Here is a 23,661-nt window from a genome sequence, read left to right on the forward strand (position 1 = left end):
TAGATGAGTTGTCTTCTCATAGGAATATGCATGTAGAAGAAGAAACAGGAACATAAGATAGACATCTGGATTTTGCACATTTTTACTAATGTTTCTGTACGCAGTTTTACTTGTTTTTCCTGTACAATTTTTTATCACTGTTTCTGAACACAATTTTACTATTTCTCTGTACCAATTGAATTTTTATCGATGCTTCTGTACACATTTTTATAATTACTAATATTGTACACAATTTTATTAATTCTGTACACAAGTTTACTACTTTTTCTGCACACATTTTTAGTGTTTCTGTACACATATTGACTACTGTTTTTGTGCACCTTGAACTGCCAAACTCAGTATTCATTGCGTCAGTCTTCCCTCAGGCCACGCGTGGCAGTGTCCTCTGTCCGTTACTTCATTTTCAGTGGAAGGTATTTTTATCAAAACTATTAGTCAACAAATTTTTTTTACATTGATCTTCTCTTTGACCTCGACTTAACTATAAAACAGTTTTAATTGAGTTCACTTTCGAATTCATAGCCGGGACATGTAATGCCAGTGCGCTACGTAAGACGTGTTTGTAAATTATAATATTGCGTATCACGGCGGCGTTCTGGACCCCCCCCCCCCCCCCAACAAAATGAAGACATAGTCCATTATATATCAAAGTAATTTTAACATGTTATTTTTAATACACCCCACTCCAAAAAAAAACAAACCAAAAAACAACAACAACAACTAACAAACACATTTTTATATGAATACCGCATATTTCATAATTTTTTTTTAAATTCAAATTAAATGATCTTAAATGTACATATACTTGTTGTCATTAATATGAGAATCGTTAATAAAGGAGTTCATTACTTGTATTTGGGCAATTTGTGATCTTAAGACTCTCAAGATCGTCATGCTTGATACTTTTACTGAATCTTTTAGGTATTCTTTATCATGCGCGGATCTAGAGGGGGGGTCGGGGGGGGTCCCGACCCCCCCCCCCCCTGGAAAATGAAAATTTATTAAATTTACATAGTAAAATTATCGCGAAAATATGCCTCGGACCCCCCCCTGGCAAACACAATTATCCTTCGGACCCCCCCCCCCTGGAAAAATTTTCTGGATCCGCGCATGTTTATCAAATACAAGCAGACATGCAGAACTTACTTGAAGCTTAACACCGTTTAATTAATTTAAAAAAAAAATAGCGACATTCTTTTATATAATCAGGGACGTATATACTAAGTATATACGTCCCTGATAAAATCAAAGAAAATTCATAACGACTAATGATTCAAGGTGATGCATAAAAAATAAGACGCATCTAAGTATATGTATGCCAATGAAGTATGTTGTGTTTTTTTTGAAGTAGTATGACTGTCCATCTTCAAAATAATTTGTTCAATGCTAATATATAGGTGAGTTGAAATATGATTGACTCTATATAACGTGCATGTGTATTGTGGTGGGATCGGAAACTAACTAGAGGTACTTAACTTTATTATTTTAAAAACATACTCGTTACTCGGACATCTTCGAAAAAAGCAATATAGCATTTTATATAAACCAGAATTCCGAGGTTTTGTTCAGTAAAACAAAAATCGCATGGAAAAAAAATACATTCATTCTTTGACGTTATTTCTTCTTTGACAAGTGCGCGCTAGCGAAAAGGTCGTGAACTATACCACGTGGAAATCTTTCTCCAATGAATGAAATGACATTTCACAAATGCGCAGTAATCATGCGCCTTAGCAAAATATTGACAACAATGCCGTCAGAAAGCCCAGCGGTACCAGCGCAAACAGAAAAACCGCAACATTACCTGTAAGTTTTCTTGTCTTAAACCGATTTCTAAGTATGATTTTAGACTGAAATTAAAATTTTGTGTTCGTTCTTTTTCAGGTATTTGAAAGAATTCAGAACACAACAGTGCCCGTTATTTCTACAGCACAAATGCACTCAACATAGACCGTTTACTTGCTTCCACTGGCATTTTATGAATCAGAGACGAAGAAGACCGATTCGTAAACGTGACGGAACTTTTAATTACAGCCCAGATGTGTATTGTACCAAGTATGACGATACAAACGGGCTCTGTCCGGACGGAGATGAGTGAGTAAAGTTACGGCCGCCATTCAAATTTTGGTGGGAAATGCTGTATTTGCTAAAAGAAAGTTCATTTTCTCATGTTATTCTGAAGATCTGTATAATGACAGTCGTATTTATAGCTAGATACTTACATAAAATGCTTTAAGAGTTGTGTTTATTTTAGTTTTGGATGGGAAATATTCAATTTTTCAAAGCGAAACAATCTGACATATTGTAAACATTGTCCGCCATTTTGTAGAAAATTGCGGAGTTGCAGAAATGCGTCTTTTCATCAGTGTTCATATCATGACAGCTCTTTAGACTGTATATTATATATTTCCTTTGCTTTTGTAATTCTATTTTATCCACTTTCTGCCATCAAATATGACAGAACAAAAAACTTTTCATTGTGTTGACCGATTGTTTACCAGTCTATTTTTAAATTTACACAAGATATAAATAAAACCAACTCCACATTAATCCGGAATGTCCCGTCTTGGAAGACTGATTTTCTGGATTGTTTCGTTCAAAAATGTGCCTTATAATTGGGGATAACTCTCATTTCTATAATGTTTTGATTTCAGTCAGCTGTTTTCATAGTCATGCGTATTTGAAAAATAGGGTTAGTGGGTCAGTGGTATAACCTTGAACTTTGTATAAACAAGAAACAACAACAAACGTATTTAAAATTAATTGATTGATTTTAAAAACTATAAGGCCATTCTGTATGCTAGTTTTCAGTAATTTTGTTCTTGAAAAAAACTTTCAAGAATGTGAAGACATGCATCAAGTTCATTGGCAGATTTATGAGAGCTTCTCTGCATTTTATGACAAATAGTTTGTGCATAATTGAGATTTGCACATTAAAGTTATATATCTGTTAATATAATGATAAAGTGTTTGAAACTCATCTTTTCATGGTACAGAAATTAAACTGATTTTATCTTATTTATTTGACTGTGTCATGAAGTGCTTCTGTATATTTATTTTTAATACAAGAAAAAAAATCCAGTATGTCTGTGTGATAAGGCTGTGACAGTTGACACATGCTGACATGTCATGCATGAAAATAACATTAGAGACTGCAAAAAACTGATCTAAAATTCATGGAATGTACGTAATGTTGAAATAAATCCAGGATGATGTTAGTTTTTAAAAAAAATCAAAATGCAATAATTGGTGTTTCATAAGATCCCAAAATAAGTCTAAAGTAATTTCTGTATATATGTTAAAAATAACAGGTACCTGTTTTATTAATATGCTATGGAAAAACATTATGCTTTAATATTTTTTTAGTGGTTGTTGATATATTTACAGTAGTTGGAAATTACTGAACTTAAACTAATAAGAATATTTTTAGGTGTCCCTTCCTTCATAGAACAGCAGGAGACACGGAGAGGAGGTATCATTTGAGATATTACAAAACAGGAACCTGTGTTTATGAAACAGACTCCAAAGGAAATTGTGTCAAAAATGGGCCACACTGTGCATTTGCCCATGGAGCCCATGATTTGCGACCCCCTATATATGATATCAGGGAGCTGCAGACTATAGAGACGCCCGACCTTAAAGCCTCGCTAAGTTCATCATCGGGAACGCCAAGTAGTTTAGAAAAGGACAAAATCCTAGCAGAAGATCCAAAGTGGAATGGTAAACTGATTAGAAATTCGATATAAATTTTATTTCTAACACAATTTGCAATATGAGTTACATTGGATTAGAGTTCTTTTTAACAATATTTATGAAGAGGATTATAATTGACATTAAAATGGTAATACTTGAAATGCATGGATAAATATAGTTAATGAAAAAAAATCTCTGAAACCATAGAAACAGAGACCAAATAAAAGTCAGATACTGATGACATAGCCTGAAGTGTGTTAATTCAGTGAAACAGTTTGCAGTATCCTGTTTTGAGAATAACAGCCATAAAGTTAATCTTGATCTATGTTGTTATGGGGATGATATTGATTATTTTTTTATGAATGAAGTTTAGTAACTTAAAGCGTTGTAATTTACATGCTGCTTTGTTTAATGTGTTAACAGCTTTGTTTAGAAGTGAGTAATTTTACAATTTGATAATTATGGCTTTGTTTGTAACATATGACAGATACCAACTTTGTCCTGGCAAATTACAAAACAGAACCCTGTAAGAGACCCCCTCGGCTGTGTAGACAAGGCTATGCCTGCCCATCATTTCACAACACAAGGGACAGGAGAAGAAGTCCAAAGAAGTGCAAGTACAGGTAGGCCGTAGTTCTCAATGTAAGCTTGTACCTGTTTTAAGCTGGGTAGATGAAATCTGTTAGAGTAACATGATTTGTCTTCAGGACACACCATCAGGCGCCAGTGTGAGAAAGTTTAATATTGGACCTTTTGATTTTTTACATATAGTCAGTAAATTGAAATTCTCAATTCAAAATAATCACATGTGAAACTTCAAATGCAACTATTGCATTTCCATATTATATGCTATTAGGATAAGGAAGTAAACTGATTTAAATAAGCTTAATACATAGTCATTTTTCTATAATGAAATTGATAAAATGTAGTGCAAGATGTGTGCAAATAAATTAAATGCTACTTTATCTGTAGATCTACGCCTTGTCCTAATGTAAAACATGGAGATGACTGGGGAGACCCCACACAGTGTGAAAATGGAGACAACTGTGCTTACTGTCACACTAGAACTGAGCAGCAGTTTCACCCAGAGGTAAGACACACTAGAACAGAGCAACAGTGTCACCCAGAGGTAAGACCCACTAGAACTGAGCAGCAGTTTCACCCAGAGGTAAGACCCACTAGAACTGAGCAGCAGTTTCACCCAGAGGTAAGACCCACTAGAACTGAGCAGCAGTTTCGCCCAGAGGTAAGACACTAGAACTGAGCAACATTGTCACCCAGAGGTAAGACCCACTAGAACTGAGAAGCAGTTTCACCCAGAGGTAAGACCCACTAGAACTGAGCAGCAGTGTCACCCAGAGATAAGACCCACTAGAACTGAGCAGCAGTTTCACCCAGAGGGAAGACCCACTAGAACTGAGCAGCAGTTTCGCCCAGAGGTAAGACACTAGAACTGAGCAACATTGTCACCCAGAGGTAAGACCCACTAGAACTGAGAAGCAGTTTCACCCAGAGGTAAGACCCACTAGAACTGAGCAGCAGTTTCACCCAGAGGTAAGACCCACTAGAACTGAGCAGCAGTTTCACCCAGAGGTAAGACACACTAGAACTGAGCAGCAGTTTCACCCAGAGGTAAGACACGCTAGAACTGAGCAGCAGTTTCACCCAGAGTTAAGACCCACTAGAACTGAGCAGCAGTTTCCCCCAGAGGTAAGACACTAGAACTGAGCAGCAGTTTCACCCAGAGGTAAGACCCACTAGAACTGAGCAGCAGTTTCACCCAGAGTTAAGACACACTAGAACTGAGCAGCATTTTCACCCAGATTTAAGACACACTAGAACTGAGCAGCAGTTTCACCCAGAGGTAAGACACTAGAACTGAGCAACATTGTCACCCAGAGGTAAGACCCACTAGAACTGAGAAGCAGTTTCACCCAGAGGTAAGACCCACTAGAACTGAGCAGCAGTGTCACCCAGAGATAAGACCCACTAGAACTGAGCAGCAGTTTCACCCAGAGATAAGACCCACTAGAACTGAGCAGCAGTTTCACCCAGAGATAAGATACACTAGAACTGAGCAGCATTTTCCCCCAGAGGTAAGACACACTAGAACTGAGCAGCATTTTTTCCCCAGAGGTAAGACACACTAGAACTGAGCAGCAGTTTCACCCAGAGATAAGATACACTAGAACTGAGCAGCATTTTCCCCCAGAGGTAAGACACCGATTTGATGACCACCCAGCTTCCTTCCGTATAACACCACAGGAATAATGTTATTTATATTTCAAAGTCAATCTTCAATTTTCAGTATTTTGTTTATAAAATAAACAATTGAGAAAATGCTTATTTAAGGTAGTATGGGACACGTTGTTATTTGTGTAGATAAATGTACATTATACTCAAAATACTTTCACCGGTTTAGAACTTTCAAATTTTACAATATTTGCCAAAATACTGGCAATATTTTTTAAAATTGTTAGGTAACAATTTTTGGAAAGAAAATATTCATGAGATTATTCTTTAGTTTATTTTGAAAGGAAGTACATCACAATGTGACGGTGCCGGTGTCCCATACCAAGTAAACCTTAATCATTCAAAAACTGATAAACCTTTTCTTAAAGTGATTTTATTTTCTGAACAGAATATGATAGAAATGTACTTAATGATTCTACATCTTGTTTTTTTTTTCAGATTTACAAATCAACAAAATGTAATGATATGGTGCAGACTGGATATTGCCCAAGGGGTCCATTTTGTGCCTTTGCTCATGTAGAGCGTAAGTTACATTCGTTTTACTTATCTGGAAGTATGTGTGAAATAGAAATAAACATTAATAATTAAATTTAGTGTAACAATGAACAGTGATATAGATCATTATAGATTCCTATAACTTCCGTTAGATCGTCTTTGGTTGTTCGTTTTTGGGGTTTTTTTGCTGGGTTATCTTTATTGGCACTTCGGGTGCTACTTAAAATGGCCACAGATTGCATGTGTGTATCTAGGTCAAAATCAATCTTAAGTTTAATTCTTATTGTCCTTCAATTTCTTTTTGGCCTTGATAATGTGATTTTTAATTTTCAATTTTGAGAAAGGATTTTTGTGATAAATTGATTGTTGAAATGTTATTGATGAAGCTTAATCTGTTATTTCTCTGTTGTTTTACAGAAGAAATAACAACGCAGAGGGACATGTTATCTACCAGTGAGAATTCTTTAGCTGCTTTTATGTCGACAGTGTTACCCATAGCTGAGAATCCTCAAACGTTATACACAACTAATGATCACCATTCTATTCAGAAAGGGGTGAGTGCCAGGAATATTGGAAACCCAAAGCTTGGTTAAAGCTTCAGCTAATGAACTGAAAGTCAAGTTAAAGACTTGCTGGCATTTTTACAGTTTTAACCTCAAAAAAAAATTATCATAAAATATTGAATTTTTCATTGTGCTTTACATCTTTCCAACAGTTTATAAAGGTTGAGCTCTTTCAAATTCCAGTCTCTCTAATAAATTGCATTCTGTATTAGCTAAAGTATTACTTCATTTCTGTTAATTGTCAAACTATTAATATGTGATCAATAAGATCTGCAAACAACTCAGTAACAAAGGTAGCAACACTTTTATAGCCATGCTTTAAGTCAATAATTTTTAATTATTTTTTAAAGAGTCAGAATGGTTCCACATCTTCACCAAAATTACCTGATCCTATAGGAAAGGAACGAGCTAACAGTATTCCTGTAAGTGTTCTTCTTAGCATTAACCACAATTTGTTCATATTTAAAAATTGGAACATGTATCATCTTCATTTCTTCTTTTATTTTGTTCATCAGAGTAATAACTTAATTGGAAATGTCCATCTCCATGCCAGCAGCCCCCTTCCTGAGCCCATAGGGAAGGGGCGATCTAGTAGTACCTCTAGTAGTATTACATCAGACTCGGGATTCTACCAGCGAGCCCCGGGGTCAGAGAGGGAAGACTCACAAATGGTCAGTGTAAGTAGGAACTTAGATGACACTTCTCATCGTCATCTCATGTTCCTCATGGCCTCTATCTTTGCCCAGCTCTTCAAGTCAGAGTCTGTCTTACTGACTGAGTATTAATGTGTTAATTATGAGTTCAATGGAATGCAATGGATTCTGGAGGAAATTTATCGTTCTGCTGATTTCATGGGAATTTCATAGATAATAAGATGAAAATTTTGTTGTATACAATTCATCATTTTACATGTATGTTTCAATGTTTTACATGTTTTAAATTGCATGGTTTATTCTTAATAGAGAATCAAAATGCATATTTTTAAGATTAATAAAGGATTTGAAATTACAAGTTCCTTGCATAAAATGCTCTGGCCTTGACTTTTCATTAACATCCATTATCTGTTCATTATATACCTTTCACTGTATTTCTCCTTTATCAAATCAACCAGATTTCTTGCCATTCATTGTTTGATTCTTGCATGACTCATCAGTGATCAATACATGTCTAACCTCTTCATACCCTTGCCACTTTCATGTTTAAAATTTATACACTTCACACATTACAGATCTTCCTTGATAAAAATTTACTGATTACTTTTTTATGGATTGTTTATTTCAACATTTCAAAAAGGTAGAATGTTGTTTTTCTTACAGATGAAGTTGCGTCAGCAGTTACAATCCATTGACAGTGACCAAACAATAGATTTTGTGGAGAAATCCAAGCGTAAACAGAATTTGCTGATGTTACACAGCTTGACCTTTTCCACAAGTACAACCCCAAGTCCAGTGGCCAATCAACAGCCTTCGGTGTCCACTATGTCGCCACTGGCTCCAGCTTTCTACCCCCCGGGCGATACAGTGGGATCTGTAGTAGGTAAGGTCATCATACACACAAATACTTATGATTGCTTTGAGTGTTAACAAAATTCATATATAGTCATTTAGTGTATAGGAAAGTGAATAATTTCAAACCTTGGTAAGACACATGGAAAATAGTAATACGTTTAAAGATGACCAGATGCATTGTTCATATTGTCTGACTCATGTAATAAATTGTCCTCAATTAGCAACTGACTAATGGTTCACCCTTTTCACAAGGGTTGTTCACAACAGTATCATAAGGACTTAAAATATCCGTGTGATTAAGTCTAGTGATATTCATGTTAAAGCCGACATGAATTAATAAAAAGTATTTGGTTGCGATAGTAGTTTCGATTGCTCTTCAATGCTATTTGGATATACAATGTATATACCAGTCAAAAGTTATGGCAGGTGGCTTTCCAATTTCGGCACTCTGGTTGCACAGTCTTCTAAACAGATGAATTTAGCTATGCAGTAATATGCTTGAAACAAAGGAATAAAAAAAAGACACTATCAGTAAAAAATTAAAGAGGGTACATGTTTATTCTTTGAAAGAAAACTAAAATGGCAGTAGTCAGAGGTAAAAGGAAAATTATTTGTATTTATGAACTCATGTTATCTTTAAGATACACTACAATTCATGACATAGTCTTTGATATCCATTTGACACTTACTCCTTTTGTTTTTTTGTAGGACACGCATTAGATGACTTAAATCTAGATGATATAGATATTAACAGTATAGATAGAGAACTTGATAAAGATGAAGTTAACTCCCTTAGTAGTTCTTTAAGTGCAGGGATCCCAACATCAGGTATGTAGTTTTGAGTTCTACTCAGATGCTTTTTTTTTTTTTGCATAATCTGCAAACAACATAGTTACCCTTGAAAAGAATTTTTATGGAGTGAAATTCAAACATAAATCTTGTGATTATTTCATTGTTTTACAGCGACATTCTCCTTTCAAATTTACCTATTGTTTCATATTCCAAGTACTGTAAATTTTTAAAGATGAGTATTTCGTAATGTAATTATACTACTAAGCTTACGCCTACTGCAGGTTTTGGTGCCCAGTCCATACCTATAGGAATCCCTGGGGGCATACAGAGGGGCAGCATCGGAAGTCTATCGCAGTCTCCTCCCTCGCCATTCGGGAGCTTTTCCCACTCTCTATTAACGGGAAATCAAAAGCATGAATCAGGAGAACAGGTTATCTTCAGATTTATTTATCAGTAATTCATATAAAAAAATATGGCGATTAAAAATTGCTGAAAATTATTTGTTTTAATTCTGATTTTGTTGTTGTCTTTTCTTAAATTTTTGCAAGAAAATCCCTTGTATTTTATGCAAGTTTGTGAAATGAAAAATAATTCTGTATTTGTATTTCTTTAACATGCTTAAGAGATGAATGAATGGAATGTTTTGTTTTGTAGAATTTATCTTTATTGGGTTATCATAACCACAACAAATTTAGTGAATTGAATTCCATGTCTCCTCGGAGCGGTCCTGGAGGACCCCACTCTCCACTGTATTCCTCCTCAAATCTGTCCAATAGTTCTCAAGGAGCAGATATGCAAAAGTTGCGAGAGGAGTTTCAGCATTACAAGACCCGACAAGAGCACTGGGAGCAGGCTTATTCCCAGGCCAAAAGTGTGAGTATCTCTCTCTCATTGCTGTCCAAATTTGATTCTTATTACACATGTACAATTTTAAAAAAAAATGGGTGGGAATTATGTACATATGTGTCTATAATAAATAAATTTTAGGCATGTGAAGCTTGGAAGAGAGAAGCTGAGGAATCTCTGAGAAAGGCAAAATCTGCTGAAGAGGAGAAAGCTCTGGCATTCAAACAGAGAGATGAAGTAGGTTTTCTTTAAAACAAAGATTAAAGCAGGGGCTGATTTTATCAATAAGGGTTTTAAAATGTTTTAGAGGAGGGTGTAAATTGCTATATGGAAAAGAAGTGGCTTTAATTTAAGCATAGGTAAAAGATTTCGCAGCACAGTTAAGGCTGTCAATAAACTCCGTTCAGACAAAAAGTACGGGAAATGTGCATTATGACATCACAGTATATTACAAACCTCGAAAGTACTTATTAATCTATTTATTAGTAAAATTAACTTATACTAATCTTTTCATTAAAAACAACAAATGCTATTACTTACAATTTTGATGTCCGTTATATCATAAACACTGAAAAATAAGCGAGATGTCGTTCTCGCTGTACTACAAAATATGACGTCATATGCTTCAAAATGACGCATTAAGTTAAATCATTGAAGGCTATCGTGCAGTTTTATAGCGAAGAAAAATAAATGTCATACATTAACGGAAAAGTATAAATGAATATTTTGTTTAGAATTATTATTAGTAGAATGCTACCTATATAGTCTTATTTTCATTTTGTTAAAAGTATGCATCGTATAAAGAAGCCACCTCGGTTTTGTACAAAATATCGTATATCTAAAATCTGAGTACCTAAATTAATCACTTAATTGCAAGGGCATACACTTACCTGATCCCGACAAACTTTTACATGTGAATTTGAAATATGCTATGTAACTTAAAAACTTCTACGATCCTTGTAAAATCTTACAAATTAATTATTTTTTAATGAAATTAACCCTGTGACCTTCAAAATTATTCAACATATGCAACATAAATTACGGTTTCTACTAACAAATATTCTTATCTTAAAAAGTTCGCACCGTTTTTCAAAATCTACGATATAACATCAAGTTATTTCATAATTCAGTTGTGAATTTTGACATGATTATGCCCTTGCAATATTGAATTTTTTAAATGACCTCAAAACCACAAATACATCTGCCTGTACCATGCGACTGCCATATCACGTGACCACTATGAACATAAAATATTGTACTATTATATATATATTTTAGAAATATATTGCATTTGAGTGACTGTTATTGATTTTAAAAAGGACATGCCAGTTTAACTAAAGTATACGTGTTTTCATCACAAAAATTTGCCCATATTTTTATTGACCGCCTTAACTGTACTGCGTTTAACTGTAATAGAAAAAAAATTAATATTTACCATCGCTGTAGATAAAAGTGTACTTAACAAAAGTATACATGTACATTACAATGACTTTAATTATACAAATGAATTTATTTCATTGATTTGGACATGAACTCTGTTTTCAGGCACTAGGTAGAATATCAAAAATGCAACTAGATCTGGAAAAATATGGAAGTGGATCAAACAGTGTGAGATTACTGCATCAGGTGAATGAAATAGAAACCATACCCATTCCTCAGCTCAGACAAATACAGCAACAACTTCGAATGGACGTAGACAAATTAGAAAAGGTATGGACCTAGACAAATTAGAAAAGGTACGTTTATAAAAGTATAGACAAATTAGAAAAGGTACGTTTATAAAAGTAGTTACTGTAAAAATTACTTCTGTTCCAATTAAAAAACTTGCACTTTACAGACACTGATCGTTTTATTCATAGATAATTGTATTTCACTGTGAAAACTAAATTAGATTTATTGCTGTGTTTACAGGTAATAGTTTATCAGCAGAATATGAAGTGCATTATGTGTCAGGATCGTAAGCGGACCGTGACATGCTCTCCTTGCAATCACCGGGTCTTATGCGACACGTGTGTCAGTAAATCAACGGATTGTCCCATGTGTCATGTACAACGGACCAATTACCGCTTGTAATGGTGGAAACATATAGGATTTTCAAATTGTTTTAGTATCTCGGAGTGCTATTGACACTATTGTTAGACAAGTTTTTATTATTGTATCTAGAGGTCTACCCTACGTTTGAAAATTTGGGATATGCTACGTCTTTCCTGTGCATGAATTTGGCTGTCTTTTTGGCACAGCTTATGATAGAAAGGTTGTTTAGATATTATTTGTTCACAAGACTCCTCACCTTTTTGTGTTTATTTCACATTCTTGAATAAAAACGTAATTTTTTCAATATTACACAAGCAAAAAAAAAAACATAAAAGATATTGCACTCTAAATCATGTAAAATTATAGTTAAAAAATTACAATAAGCAATAGTGAGGACGTTTATTTTATTAAGAGTGGAAGGCGAGAGCTTTATAAAATTTGTATATATACGTTATTGGTTTGTGTTATTGTAAAAAGCAATTACTGTGTCTGTGATTTAGTAATGATCAACTCATGAACATTTTTTAAGAGTATTTTTGTCTATGGACATGAATGTATTTGAATTATGTTTATTTTATTTCTTAGTTTGGTTTCAATTTACCTGGAGATCAGTATAGTGCTATAAGATTAACAAGGATTTTTTCATTCATTCCAAATAAACTTTTGTCCATTTTTGTAATACTTACACTGTATATTTTCATGATGGTGAAAATGCAATGCAAATTTGTAATCTCATTTCTTTTTTCATCATGTAATAACATTAGGGATCTGCTGTTAAAAGTATATTCTGCTAAAAGAGATTGCTGACTACTGGGTGTGTACTAAGATATAAGAAGACTTTAGTAGTTCAGTTGCATTAATGCAGCAACAGAACCATAATTTTGATTTCATGATTTAACCTCACAGGTTTGTAAAGCCCATACAGTCGCTGAAATCTTGATAATTTAATTTATTGTCTAATGAAGTATGTATTATAAATCATAATTTTCCTAGCCATTGTTAAAAATAAACATGAACATCACATCATTATATGGATACTCTCTGAGTTTTCTGTTAGTTATTGTAAAAAATTTGTTCATATACATTTGTACATCGTTACAAGAATTTAAGCTACTGGATAGCTGATAGGGATTTATATTGGTTGTGCAGCTTGTGGAATATCTTCAAGTCGGTATGTGATGATGTCAAGATGCGATGAAGAATTAACTATCACCTCACTATTTCACTATTGAAGTCGGACTTGCCCCCAGTTTAGTGTATTACCATAAATCTAACAAAATTTATTGGATAATTTTTTCATGCTCTGATTTTTCTGATCCCAATTCCTGTGTATGCTGGTTCATACATATCAAAGGGAGGGAGTGATATCATTTTTACAGAAATTAAAAAGATGTATATGCAGTATTGAATATCACAAAATAATTACGGTACAAGCCTTTATTTCTATGCAATGACAAGAAACCTTGTCCATTTGACAAGTTCACCCTCATCTAGATTTTTTTCTTTTGTTTGCCTTTTCTAGATCACAAGGGTATTTGATTGTTAGTTATTTCACATTTTTCATTAGAACTGGCTGGAATTTAAATCAATTGCTTTCTCAAGATGTGAGCGCATGCGCTCGTTTTTGAATTTAAGAAATATTTATAATCTGAACGATTAAAACAATTTTTCCTATTTTTTGGTTTACCATATTAGGCTGATTTAGAAAAATAGATGATATATGACATATGTATACCAATATAATGCATTGTGAAATCATTGAGAGGCTAGGTTTTAAGTGCAGAAACAAGTGCAAGATGCCCTTAGAATTTTTAAACATTAGTCTGGTGTGAACTCTGAAAGAAAAGCACAGTTTATTGAATATTGTTTGTTAAAAAATGCGACAAGCCTACAGCTGGAAATTGTGTTACTAGTTCAAGAGGACATATTATGGCAAGAGATATCGTCATGTCCAGTGAAATGTACTAACTTTCATTGTGTCCAGTTTGTTAAAGAAATGGTACTAATATGACATTCAACATTCAACTGCTTTTTTAATTCAGAATTGTCATATGGTATCTTCTTTCTTAAAAATAATTCTTGTACAACAAAATATAGATTGATAATAAAATTGCATCAACAGCGAAATAAGTTGAGTTTTGTATTGGTGTTTGTCATCTCATATATAGAACAAGTTGATGATCATTGTACTTGAACCATGACCGAGTAATAGTAGGGTTCCACGAGGGGTGCAAAAGAATATAGTCTGAATTGTTATGCTAAATATCGATAAACCATTTGGATTTGCTATAGTTATAATTCATCATATCCAATAAGTTAAAAATTTATAATAAATTTCAAGGGGAATGAAACCGACTTTGCTGTAAGCATGAGTTTATTCACGGTAATTGTATCACTGAGAAGTCCTCTAGTACCGGTACATGTATTAGGTTTTGCAAATGAACTGAGGTACAAGCATTTAATATAATTGTCATACCCCGATAAAATAAAAGTGTTATCCCAATAGTTAAAGGTAAACTTTTACTACCGTTTTAGTTACTGTACTTTAATTGTGAGATTCAGACGTTTTCCATCAAATCATGAGAACATAAATGTAAGTTTAAACAGTAAAAACAGTCTAGAAACAAAATCCCACTAGACAAACACCTAATTTATTTAGAGTTAATAAGACTTGTGCCATGTTTTTCTTCACAACGTTGTTGCTTGGGATATTTTAAAAATTGTTAATGTACGGGAATGTCAAGAAGATTAATGGATTTGCACATACATCAATTTCGGGCAATGGTTTATGAGGAGCTTACAAAGTGTTAAATTCTGTATTCAATATATGAGCAACTCTCCGAGTTTGAATGGGTCAAAATTCTTTGAAAAATAAGGGAATCAGAATTATGTGTCCTAAATGCCCAAGTGTCATGTAATTTCATGTAGCTGTTTAAGAGGAGTTGTGCTTCAAATAAAACCAGGACTGTCCAAAACATACCCCTCGCAACTTGTACAATATTTGATATAAAGGTCAAGGGGATCACTAGGTTTCGCACTCGCATTGAATTGTGACATAGAAAGTTAAATTATAAAACAATTTAAATAAGTATGTTCATGTAGCCAATCAAGAATTATATCCCATTAAATTTTTGTCACATTTTAATTTGTTTTCCTACGCAGCATTCAATATGTAAAAATAAACAGGACCCGAGGTTTGCTTGCATATTAAAGTATTGGGTATCTTGCTTATAGCTTGACAACCAAAAATCCCTTTAAAATGAAATACATGGCAAACTTCATGTCCCAGAAATATGAAGTTCTAGAGCCTAACACGACCTTCAGGTTTACTTCTCTCATTCAAATTTTAAGTATTCCTGGAAAACATTGCAGCAAGTCTTTGATATTGATCAAAAAATAACAATGTTAAGGAAAGTACTACATTTATTGTTAAAATGAGAATACATGCAAATCTAAAACGTTTCAAGACAACACAATGAGACCCCTGTATAAAACAGCAAAATGTTTCCCCCCCATGAATTTAAGATGGAAAAGACAGTCAAGAAAGAAATACATTGAAATACAAAACTGCTGCACATACAATTACAAATTTTCCCTGACTATTCATGATAATATGATGCACTGCATTGTCTTCCTGACCGATTTGCTTTACTGAAAATACAGCTGAAGAATTGAACCCAATTTTTTTGTCTTTAACAGATGAAAAAAAAGAAGCAATTTCTTGAAAAAGAGATCATTTTAAAAACTAAAATCTTTGTGTACTCAAAACACAGGATAAAAACTATGAAAATCAAGAGTCACATGATAAATTTCTCACGATTTTTGTTCTCACATAAATATCATGCCATAGCTATTATATGTCCTGATAATGTCTGCTGCATTTGTGATAAAAATTTGAATGTCCTGATGGAAAAGTAGATGAAGAAACAGAAGAAATGAGATCAAGCACGCTCTCCACGAATCCTTCTGGCCAACTGAATGTCTTTGGGCATGATTGTGACTCTCTTGGCGTGGATAGCGCACAGGTTAGTGTCCTCAAATAATCCAACGAGGTAAGCTTCACTGGCCTCCTGAAATAAGGAAATTGAACATGTAGTTTTTGTTTTAATGGTAAAAACTATAATGCAATAAAACAATACCTTTTGTCTAAAAATCTTGACCAAATGTTATGAACTGTCAAGTAAAGAATATCCACCAATTGAAAAATTTTAATACAGTATACCTGCAAAGCCCCAATAGCTGCACTTTGGAATCTCAAGTCGGTCTTGAAGTCCTGAGCAATTTCTCTTACAAGACGCTGGAAAGGCAATTTTCTGATGAGCAACTCTGTGGATTTCTGGTACCTTCTGATTTCTCTGAGAGCGACTGTTCCTGGCCTGTACCTATGGGGCTTCTTTACACCGCCAGTGGAGGGAGCACTCTTACGTGCAGCCTTTGTGGCGAGCTGTTTACGAGGAGCTTTTCCTCCTGTACTTTTACGAGCTGTCTGCTTTGTACGTGCCATTCTGTGGATTTGAAAAATATTTGTTCAATAATCAACTTCTATACAACTATAAACTCGTCTTGTCAGATAACGAAAGTAATGCAAGTCTATTGCGCAACATTAAATCTTTGTCAAAAATTCTCCATAGTTTATCATTTAAAAATTAGGGATTGTATCGAGAAATTATGAATATTTATACTTGTATGATATGCTTTCAAAATATTTCGCACATTGTATTGTTTATTTATAGGTTTTAAAATGGCGGACAAAACAGGCAGTTTAGTTTTCACCAAACATCTATTAGAGAAAAACGTGTAATTACACTCAGTTACACCAAAAATATGCTCTCTGAAAAGTTGTGTACTTGATACAAGGATAGTGGTTGAAAATTTGTACGAATTTAAGAAAATTACCTTCAAACTATTCTCCCGCTTCTGTGTACTAAACTTCAACCGATGAATAAATTATTTTACAACGATTTTTTCAGAATAGTACCTCTAATACGATTGGTTGACTTCTGACTAAAAACTTGGTATCGATTGGTCAATAGGAGAACTAATATGATTAGTGAATATTTTTGGATAACAATTGTTGATTGGCTAAAAATCAAGATGTATGATTGGATACTTCTGAGAGAGATTTCAATCCACCTTTCTGTCTTCACACGAGCAATTTTGAAAGGGGGGGGGGGGGGGCTCACAAACCAGTATTAATTTTATGAAAATAGCACTGATCAAAATATTGAGAACCATTTTACAACGCCTTGAACTTTCAGCATGATTTTATTATCTATTTCTTGCGTCAAATCAAGCTAGAAATGACGTGGTTTCTAGCGAAATATGCACCGATTGCGTAGTCTTAGCTCAAAAGCCGGACAAAACATGTTGATTTAAAAAAAAAAAAACAATATGGAATGAAATAGACAGGCCTACGTCACATTACGTTTTGTCACAACTACCGAAAGTCCAGGCTCTTGTTGAAATGGTTCTATTATTGTTTTGAGCCAAAAAACATACAAATATGATACGATCACAATAGTTAAAAAAATATTTAAAATTAATGAGACCGAGTCGTATTCATTTCTATATACCCTAACCGTTATACTTTATAAAATGTCTTGTATTTTACCTCATCTATCAATACATTATTTTGGATTTTCGATTTTCTAGGAGATCGTCTCGAAAGTTATACATTTTACTGTGGATCCTATGGGAATTTTGTCCCTAAATTTTCAAATTTCCCCCAATTTTTTATATTTTTACGCAAGGGATTTATCCTTTCAAATATTTGAAAACTAATATTTAATTCAATTCAATGGTTTATTGACATTACCATGTTGGCATACAGTCAAAATGAAATCAAATGACAGACAAAAGAAAATTATAACATAAAGGCTACATGCAGCATGCAAGAAAGTTTTATACAATACTTCATAGTCCCTGGGACTATTTTCTCTGCATAAAACATTTAACCAAATAGATACATAGACGTTTTGTAGTATTATAATCACATGGATTAACAATTTCTTTTATGGGATCAATACCACAGTACAATTTATCATTGAAAATATCACCATAATGAAATCGAAGATTGTCATACACAGGACAGTAGGGTACAAAATGTTTTTCATTTTCGACTAATAATTTACAAGCATAGCATAAACGTTTTTCCTTTGGGATAATTGGCTTACAATATCTACCTGTTTCAATGAATAGTGAATGTGCACTTATTCTTAATCTTGTTAGCTGGGATCTTTCATGCTTTTTCAAGGAAAACTTTAAGTAATCTTGCAACTTGTACTCGTTAGTATTTAATATTTTACTGTAAAAGTGAAGTTTTCCTGAGTTAGAGGATGAAATTTTGTTCAATTGCTCAAAGATCATATCAACAAAAAATTGATTTATTTATTTAACTTAAACCTCAAATCCTTATGGGAAATATCTACAGATGATAAGTTAAGTTTTTGTTGGAGATTAAAAATCTTATTTTGCCATGAAGTATAACTCTTTTTCGAAGCTAACTCTGATACTAACACGCTAAGTTTAAGTTACGAAAAAGGTGAACTTGAAAAAACAAAAATTATTTCTTGGTTCGGTCAAGGAATCATATAAAAAAAGACATCTGTAAAATCATAATATGTTTCTCTGAATGCTCTGTCAATAAATTCCTATAGTTTTAAAAATCCATCACCGCCTTGAATAAATCACAGGTGCTTGGGAACAGGACCGACCCCTCCTTTTTACCTCCAAGTTTCCAGACCCCGGGACTTTACTTGATTTCATTCAGAATTATCCTTTTCTTTAGTGACATACATGTATTTCTAATTTAATTTATACATTCATTGCAAAAAAATACCTAAAACAACCGTCAAGGCGTTTAGTCCCGTACATACATAGATCTATCGGATATGATGCTACATAATTCAGGCACGTAGCACTCCACTTTTTCTGTAAAATTGGAAATTGAAGTCAAATATACCCCCCCCCCCCCCGACATTATCATATAACGGTTAGAAAAGATCTATGCTGATTGCTGAGTATATGCTCCAAGTGTAGTTAACGCAGACTGAAAAGAAAAAAAAGGTATTGTCCTTAACCAACAATGTATTACATGTGAAAATTTTTCACCTAGTACGAACAACTGGGAAAAGAAAATCATAAATTTCGTAGCAACGATTTATTTGATTGCCAAATGAAGAATATTTTTTTAGAAGTTTTTGGTTGGCGATCTTGCATGAAAACTGTAACTCCATGACATAAATAAAGTCGCAATGCCATTATTATTAACAAATTGCACGAGATGTAATCCGGCTTGCTATAACACCAGGTCTTTTTATCTTGCAGTTACGACTGTTCATCTCCTTTTATTTACATTCCACATAATTTTTTGCTTGAAAAGTGTGTTAAAATCTACGGCAGTTATAACACTGTAATGCACACAGGGTACTCAAAGGTTAAAATGACGAGTTTTATTATGACGTCGCAAACGTTAAACGCTGTTAACTGCAACGTCACAAGCGAAAATCAAAGTTCACGCTTGCGGCTGTTACTGTGGCTCTTCCATTAATATGAACTTACCCTTAGGATAAGATAGGAATTTTAAGGTATGAATCACATTTTCAGAGAAGGCATGAAGTTAAAAAAAAATGTAAATATAAGCATTAAATCATGATTTTTTTGAAGTATACAGTCTCATAACTGCAGCGATGCTTGCATACAAATTGAGTAACGCGCTAACGCGCGTTACTCAATTTGTATGCACACATCACTGCAGTTATGAGACTGTATACTTCAAAAAAATCATGGCCTCCTCTTTAAAATGATGTCAAATTGAATATAGGTACCAGGATTACCTTTCCCCTGTTTAAATATAGAATGTCAAAATATTGTTTTATTTTCTACATACAAATTATTTTCTGCATACAAATTTTCATAACGCGGTAACGCGCGTTACGCAATTTGTATGCACACACCGCTGCAGTTAAGAGAGTGTATACTTCAAAAAAAATCATGATTTAATGCTTATAAAATATTTACATTTTTTTTAACTTCATGCCTTCTCTGAAAATGTGATTCATACCTTAAAATTCCTATCTTATCCTAAGGGTAAGTTCATATTAATGGAAGAGCCACAGTAACAGCCGCAAGCGTGAACTTTGATTTTCGCTTGTGACGTTGCAGTTAACAGCGTTTAACGTTTGCGACGTCATAATAAAACTCGTCATTTTAACCTTTGAGTACCCTGTGTGCATTACAGTGTTATAACTGCCGTAGATTTTAACACACTTTTCAAGCAAAAAATTATGTGGAATGTAAATATAAGGAGATGAACAGTCGTAACTGCAAGATAAAAAGACCTGGTGTTATAGCAAGCCGGATTACATCTCGTGCAATTTGTTAATAATAATGGCATTGCGACTTTATTTATGTCATGGAGTTACAGTTTTCATGCAAGATCGCCAACCAAAAACTTCTAAAAAAATATTCTTCATATGGCAATCAATTACATCGTTGCTACGAAATTTATGATTTTCTTTTCCCAGTTGTTCGTACTAGGTGAAAAATTTTCACATGTAATACATTGTTGGAAAAACACAGTAGAATGTAAATTTATATATCTTGTTAGCCTATTAAAACGATTTGTTGTTTATTTCAACACCTTTAATTTGCCACCCCACGAGGCATTACTGCAAATATGAAATATACACATGCATCAATTTGTTTTATTATACTTTCATGTTGAATACTGAAATCTGATTGGTTTAGACGCAGTTGGTAATCCGTTCTATTACCCTCAGCGTTAGCAACACACTTGGCAACGGGTAACACAACGAATTGTTAACTGTGCGTAAATTATGCGCGTACGGTTCGCAGTAGAATTCACTTCATTTTTATATAAAACAGTAAAATGTTCTTTAAAATTAAGACATTCAGTATAATAAAATAAATAGTGCCTGTTATGGAAGGGTAACTGTTGAAATTGACATTCCTCGAAAACAATTGTCAACCACCGCTTCGCGTCGGTTGACAATGGTTGTTTCGGGGTGTCAATTTCAACAGTTACCCTTCCAAACAGGCACTATTGCATTGCTATAAAGTTTCGGGAATTTGCTCTCTTTTTGCCGACCTTCTCTTCTAACTACATAGTCCGAATGAAACACAAAAGAAAGCGTTGCACTGTTCAATCATGTTATGAATTATCCATGAAAATTTATTAATTTTTTTTGTATAAGAATCACCATTAAAGGGATGGGAGGGTAGCAGCACTGTCGACGGTGATAGATATATATAAGATACAGTCGATGCCATGGGTTTAATATGGATCAAGATATTATATTTATTTTCTGTAATTTAATTTTTTCATACTATTTATTTTTCATTACTGTAAATTTGGCAAGTTTTTTTTTTTTTTTTTTTTTTTAACCTCAGGTCTCAATTTTACAAAAGGATTAATATATTAAGTGGAAAAGTGGGACACAGATCAAAAGTGAGCTCATCATCTAACTTTTATGACTCCGGGGTCAGGTCCTGTTCACCTCATAAAAAAAATTAGTTAAAATAATTGATCATCGTTTCAATTGTGAGGCATCCGCAATACGGCCGTGTATTGGTATTTCACGAAATCTATATTTTCTTAGACTTTTTTTTCATAGCTGTTGATATCAAAATATTTTATTTGCAATTAAAGTGAACTTAAATTGAGACACCACAACAGTAACCGGTTTGAATTAGGAACTTGGAGATGGAATTCCCTTTGCGGGATACTATATACAGGGTTATATTCGATCCATGTTATTTTTGCCCTTCTTCACTTGCAAACGGCTTCAACCTGTTACCAATCTTAATTCTGCTCAGACATAGTTGTTTTTGAAGAGAAATAAGATGACATATTGAAATTCGCCTAATCTTAAATATGCCAAATAATGCCTGCTAACAATGATGGCAAAAATAAAATGGGATCAAGTACTTTCTGAATACAGTATTTTAAAACAGAAGAATTAGAATTGTAATAGACTACTGGTGCTCGGGGATATTAACTTGTTACATTTACATAGTTTAAAAGTTACCAAAAATAAGCCTAGGAACCCCCTCCCACCCCAGGGTGTTGCTAAAACGCGGAACGGAAAACGGAACGGAACGGAAAACGTTTATCGCGTAAATATTGTATAGATTGGACTTTGTATCATTTATTCATATTTTATTAATGATTATTATCATTTATTACTTGATACCATTCTTACGAATGTATATCAACTAAATCCTTGCATTCAACTTGCTTAATAAAGAACCTTAAATCATGTAAAATGAATTGTTCAAACATTGTGATTAAAAATAAGCTATCAAAATAACTTTTTACTTACTTTCCTTTTGTAATATTGTTGGAATAATAGTGTAGGACAGTTGGTTGAAGTGTTTGGTTGTGTTTTTCATGACTTCGAAACTTGCATGGGGTTTTTAACTTATTTTAAACAAATCAAACATGATGTACTCTCATCCACATGGAATTTGAAGTGAACCATACTATTTAATATATAAATTATAATAGCGTTATTGATATCATAAGCGTGACCGACGAACATCCACTTTTACTATTACGATGTTTTGCTGCAAAATGTAGCTAACCTTTTCGTCTCGCTATTTTAAAGATCATTTAATTGAAAACAAAATCATTTTTTTTTTTATCTAACACTCTAACACTGTTGATGTCCTGCAACGTCTCTTTTCTTTCGTCTAATATCGACGGAACCGGGGGGGGGGGGGGGGCATAGCCCCCCCCCTACCCCCCACTTCTTTTGCAAAGTTAGCCCTAACCATTGGGTATATAGCATCAGGGAGGGTCCAGTCTCTCACCTTTTTTTCACAGTAAACATAGTTGTATCTAAATGTACCTTAAAAAGATCAAATGAAATATTAATAATTAATAGTGATATTGAAAATTGGAGTAATAGGTCCACTAGCCCCCTTATTCCTAGTATTTTAGGTACATGTACGACAGGTTTTTTTACGTTTACCTACGTACGTGATTGTACAACTTATTCCGCAAAGAGAGCTGGATATGTTGTTAAGTATGATAAACTGGGACTAGTGGTCAAAATTATCAGAAATCAAAATCCAAGCCATATGCATGCCATTTTAATAACTGGATTTTTCTGTTGGAAAACCCGGTTAGAAATTACATAAAGTTTATCGTTTTAGCTTGTTGAACACATCTTTCAAGTAAATAACATTATATAACAATTTCCTAATTTCATTCCATTTTCTGTTCCGTTTTGCGTTTTAGCAACACCCCCACCCCACCCCACCCCCAAGTCCCTCAGATTCCCCCTTGTGAAAAATTTATACCATGGACATGTCAGGTGAGACGAATTGAATTTAATAAATAATATTTATTATTCAAACCTCCAGATCTTGGACATCTCTCTTCATTCTCAGCTCTATCAAGATTTGACTGAGTATAAAAATTACTGATGGTCTGATAATATAAATCAACAAATACC

At 33.8% G+C, this 23,661-nt stretch overlaps 2 protein-coding genes across 4 annotated transcripts; one reads left to right on the forward strand and one right to left on the reverse strand.

The window, feature by feature from the left end:
- Positions 1 to 1,669: 1,669 nt before the first annotated feature.
- LOC128165312 (putative E3 ubiquitin-protein ligase UNKL) lies at positions 1,670 to 13,210 on the forward strand. 3 transcript variants are annotated; one of them, XM_052829716.1, is made up of 16 exons: positions 1,670 to 1,803; positions 1,882 to 2,091; positions 3,428 to 3,717; positions 4,178 to 4,313; positions 4,663 to 4,780; positions 6,382 to 6,466; positions 6,856 to 6,992; positions 7,352 to 7,423; positions 7,517 to 7,678; positions 8,318 to 8,537; positions 9,218 to 9,337; positions 9,583 to 9,731; positions 9,956 to 10,174; positions 10,289 to 10,384; positions 11,693 to 11,857; positions 12,059 to 13,210. In XM_052829716.1, exons 1-16 carry the CDS (start codon positions 1,685 to 1,687, stop codon positions 12,218 to 12,220), a joined length of 2,460 nt encoding a protein of 819 aa, XP_052685676.1. In that variant the 5' UTR covers positions 1,670 to 1,684; the 3' UTR covers positions 12,221 to 13,210. The 3 variants fall into 3 exon arrangements, with proteins under 3 accessions (XP_052685676.1, XP_052685677.1, XP_052685678.1); XM_052829717.1 differs by having other exon boundaries at positions 1,676 to 1,803; positions 7,517 to 7,672; XM_052829718.1 differs by having other exon boundaries at positions 1,676 to 1,803; positions 11,693 to 11,883; positions 12,059 to 12,187.
- A 2,376-nt stretch (positions 13,211 to 15,586) lies between these two features.
- Positions 15,587 to 17,223, reverse strand: LOC128165314 (histone H3.3A). Its single transcript, XM_052829720.1, has 3 exons — positions 17,078 to 17,223; positions 16,404 to 16,686; positions 15,587 to 16,251 (listed from the first exon to the last, which is right to left on the reverse strand). Exons 2-3 carry the CDS (start codon positions 16,683 to 16,685, stop codon positions 16,123 to 16,125), a joined length of 411 nt encoding a protein of 136 aa, XP_052685680.1. The 5' UTR covers position 16,686; positions 17,078 to 17,223; the 3' UTR covers positions 15,587 to 16,122.
- Between the last annotated feature and the right edge of the window lie 6,438 nt (positions 17,224 to 23,661).

The sequence above is a fragment of the Crassostrea angulata genome, chromosome 10 (assembly GCF_025612915.1).
Source record: "Crassostrea angulata isolate pt1a10 chromosome 10, ASM2561291v2, whole genome shotgun sequence".
NCBI lineage: Eukaryota > Metazoa > Mollusca > Bivalvia > Ostreida > Ostreidae > Magallana > Magallana angulata.

What these genes read in the sequence shown, in the direction of transcription:
- LOC128165314 (XM_052829720.1), bottom strand. Translation starts at nt 16,685, where the DNA reads ATGGCACGTACAAAGCAGACAGCTCGTAAAAGTACAGGAGGAAAAGCT. An exon ending in CAGCTATTGGGGCTTTGCAG is followed by an intron (nt 16,252 to 16,403) that starts GTATACTGTATT and finishes TCCTTATTTCAG; the next exon opens with GAGGCCAGTGAAGCTTACCT.
- LOC128165312 (XM_052829716.1), top strand. Translation starts at nt 1,685, where the DNA reads ATGAATGAAATGACATTTCACAAATGCGCAGTAATCATGCGCCTTAGC. An exon ending in AACGAGCTAACAGTATTCCT is followed by an intron (nt 7,424 to 7,516) that starts GTAAGTGTTCTT and finishes TTTGTTCATCAG; the next exon opens with AGTAATAACTTAATTGGAAA. An exon ending in TACAGTGGGATCTGTAGTAG is followed by an intron (nt 8,538 to 9,217) that starts GTAAGGTCATCA and finishes GTTTTTTTGTAG; the next exon opens with GACACGCATTAGATGACTTA.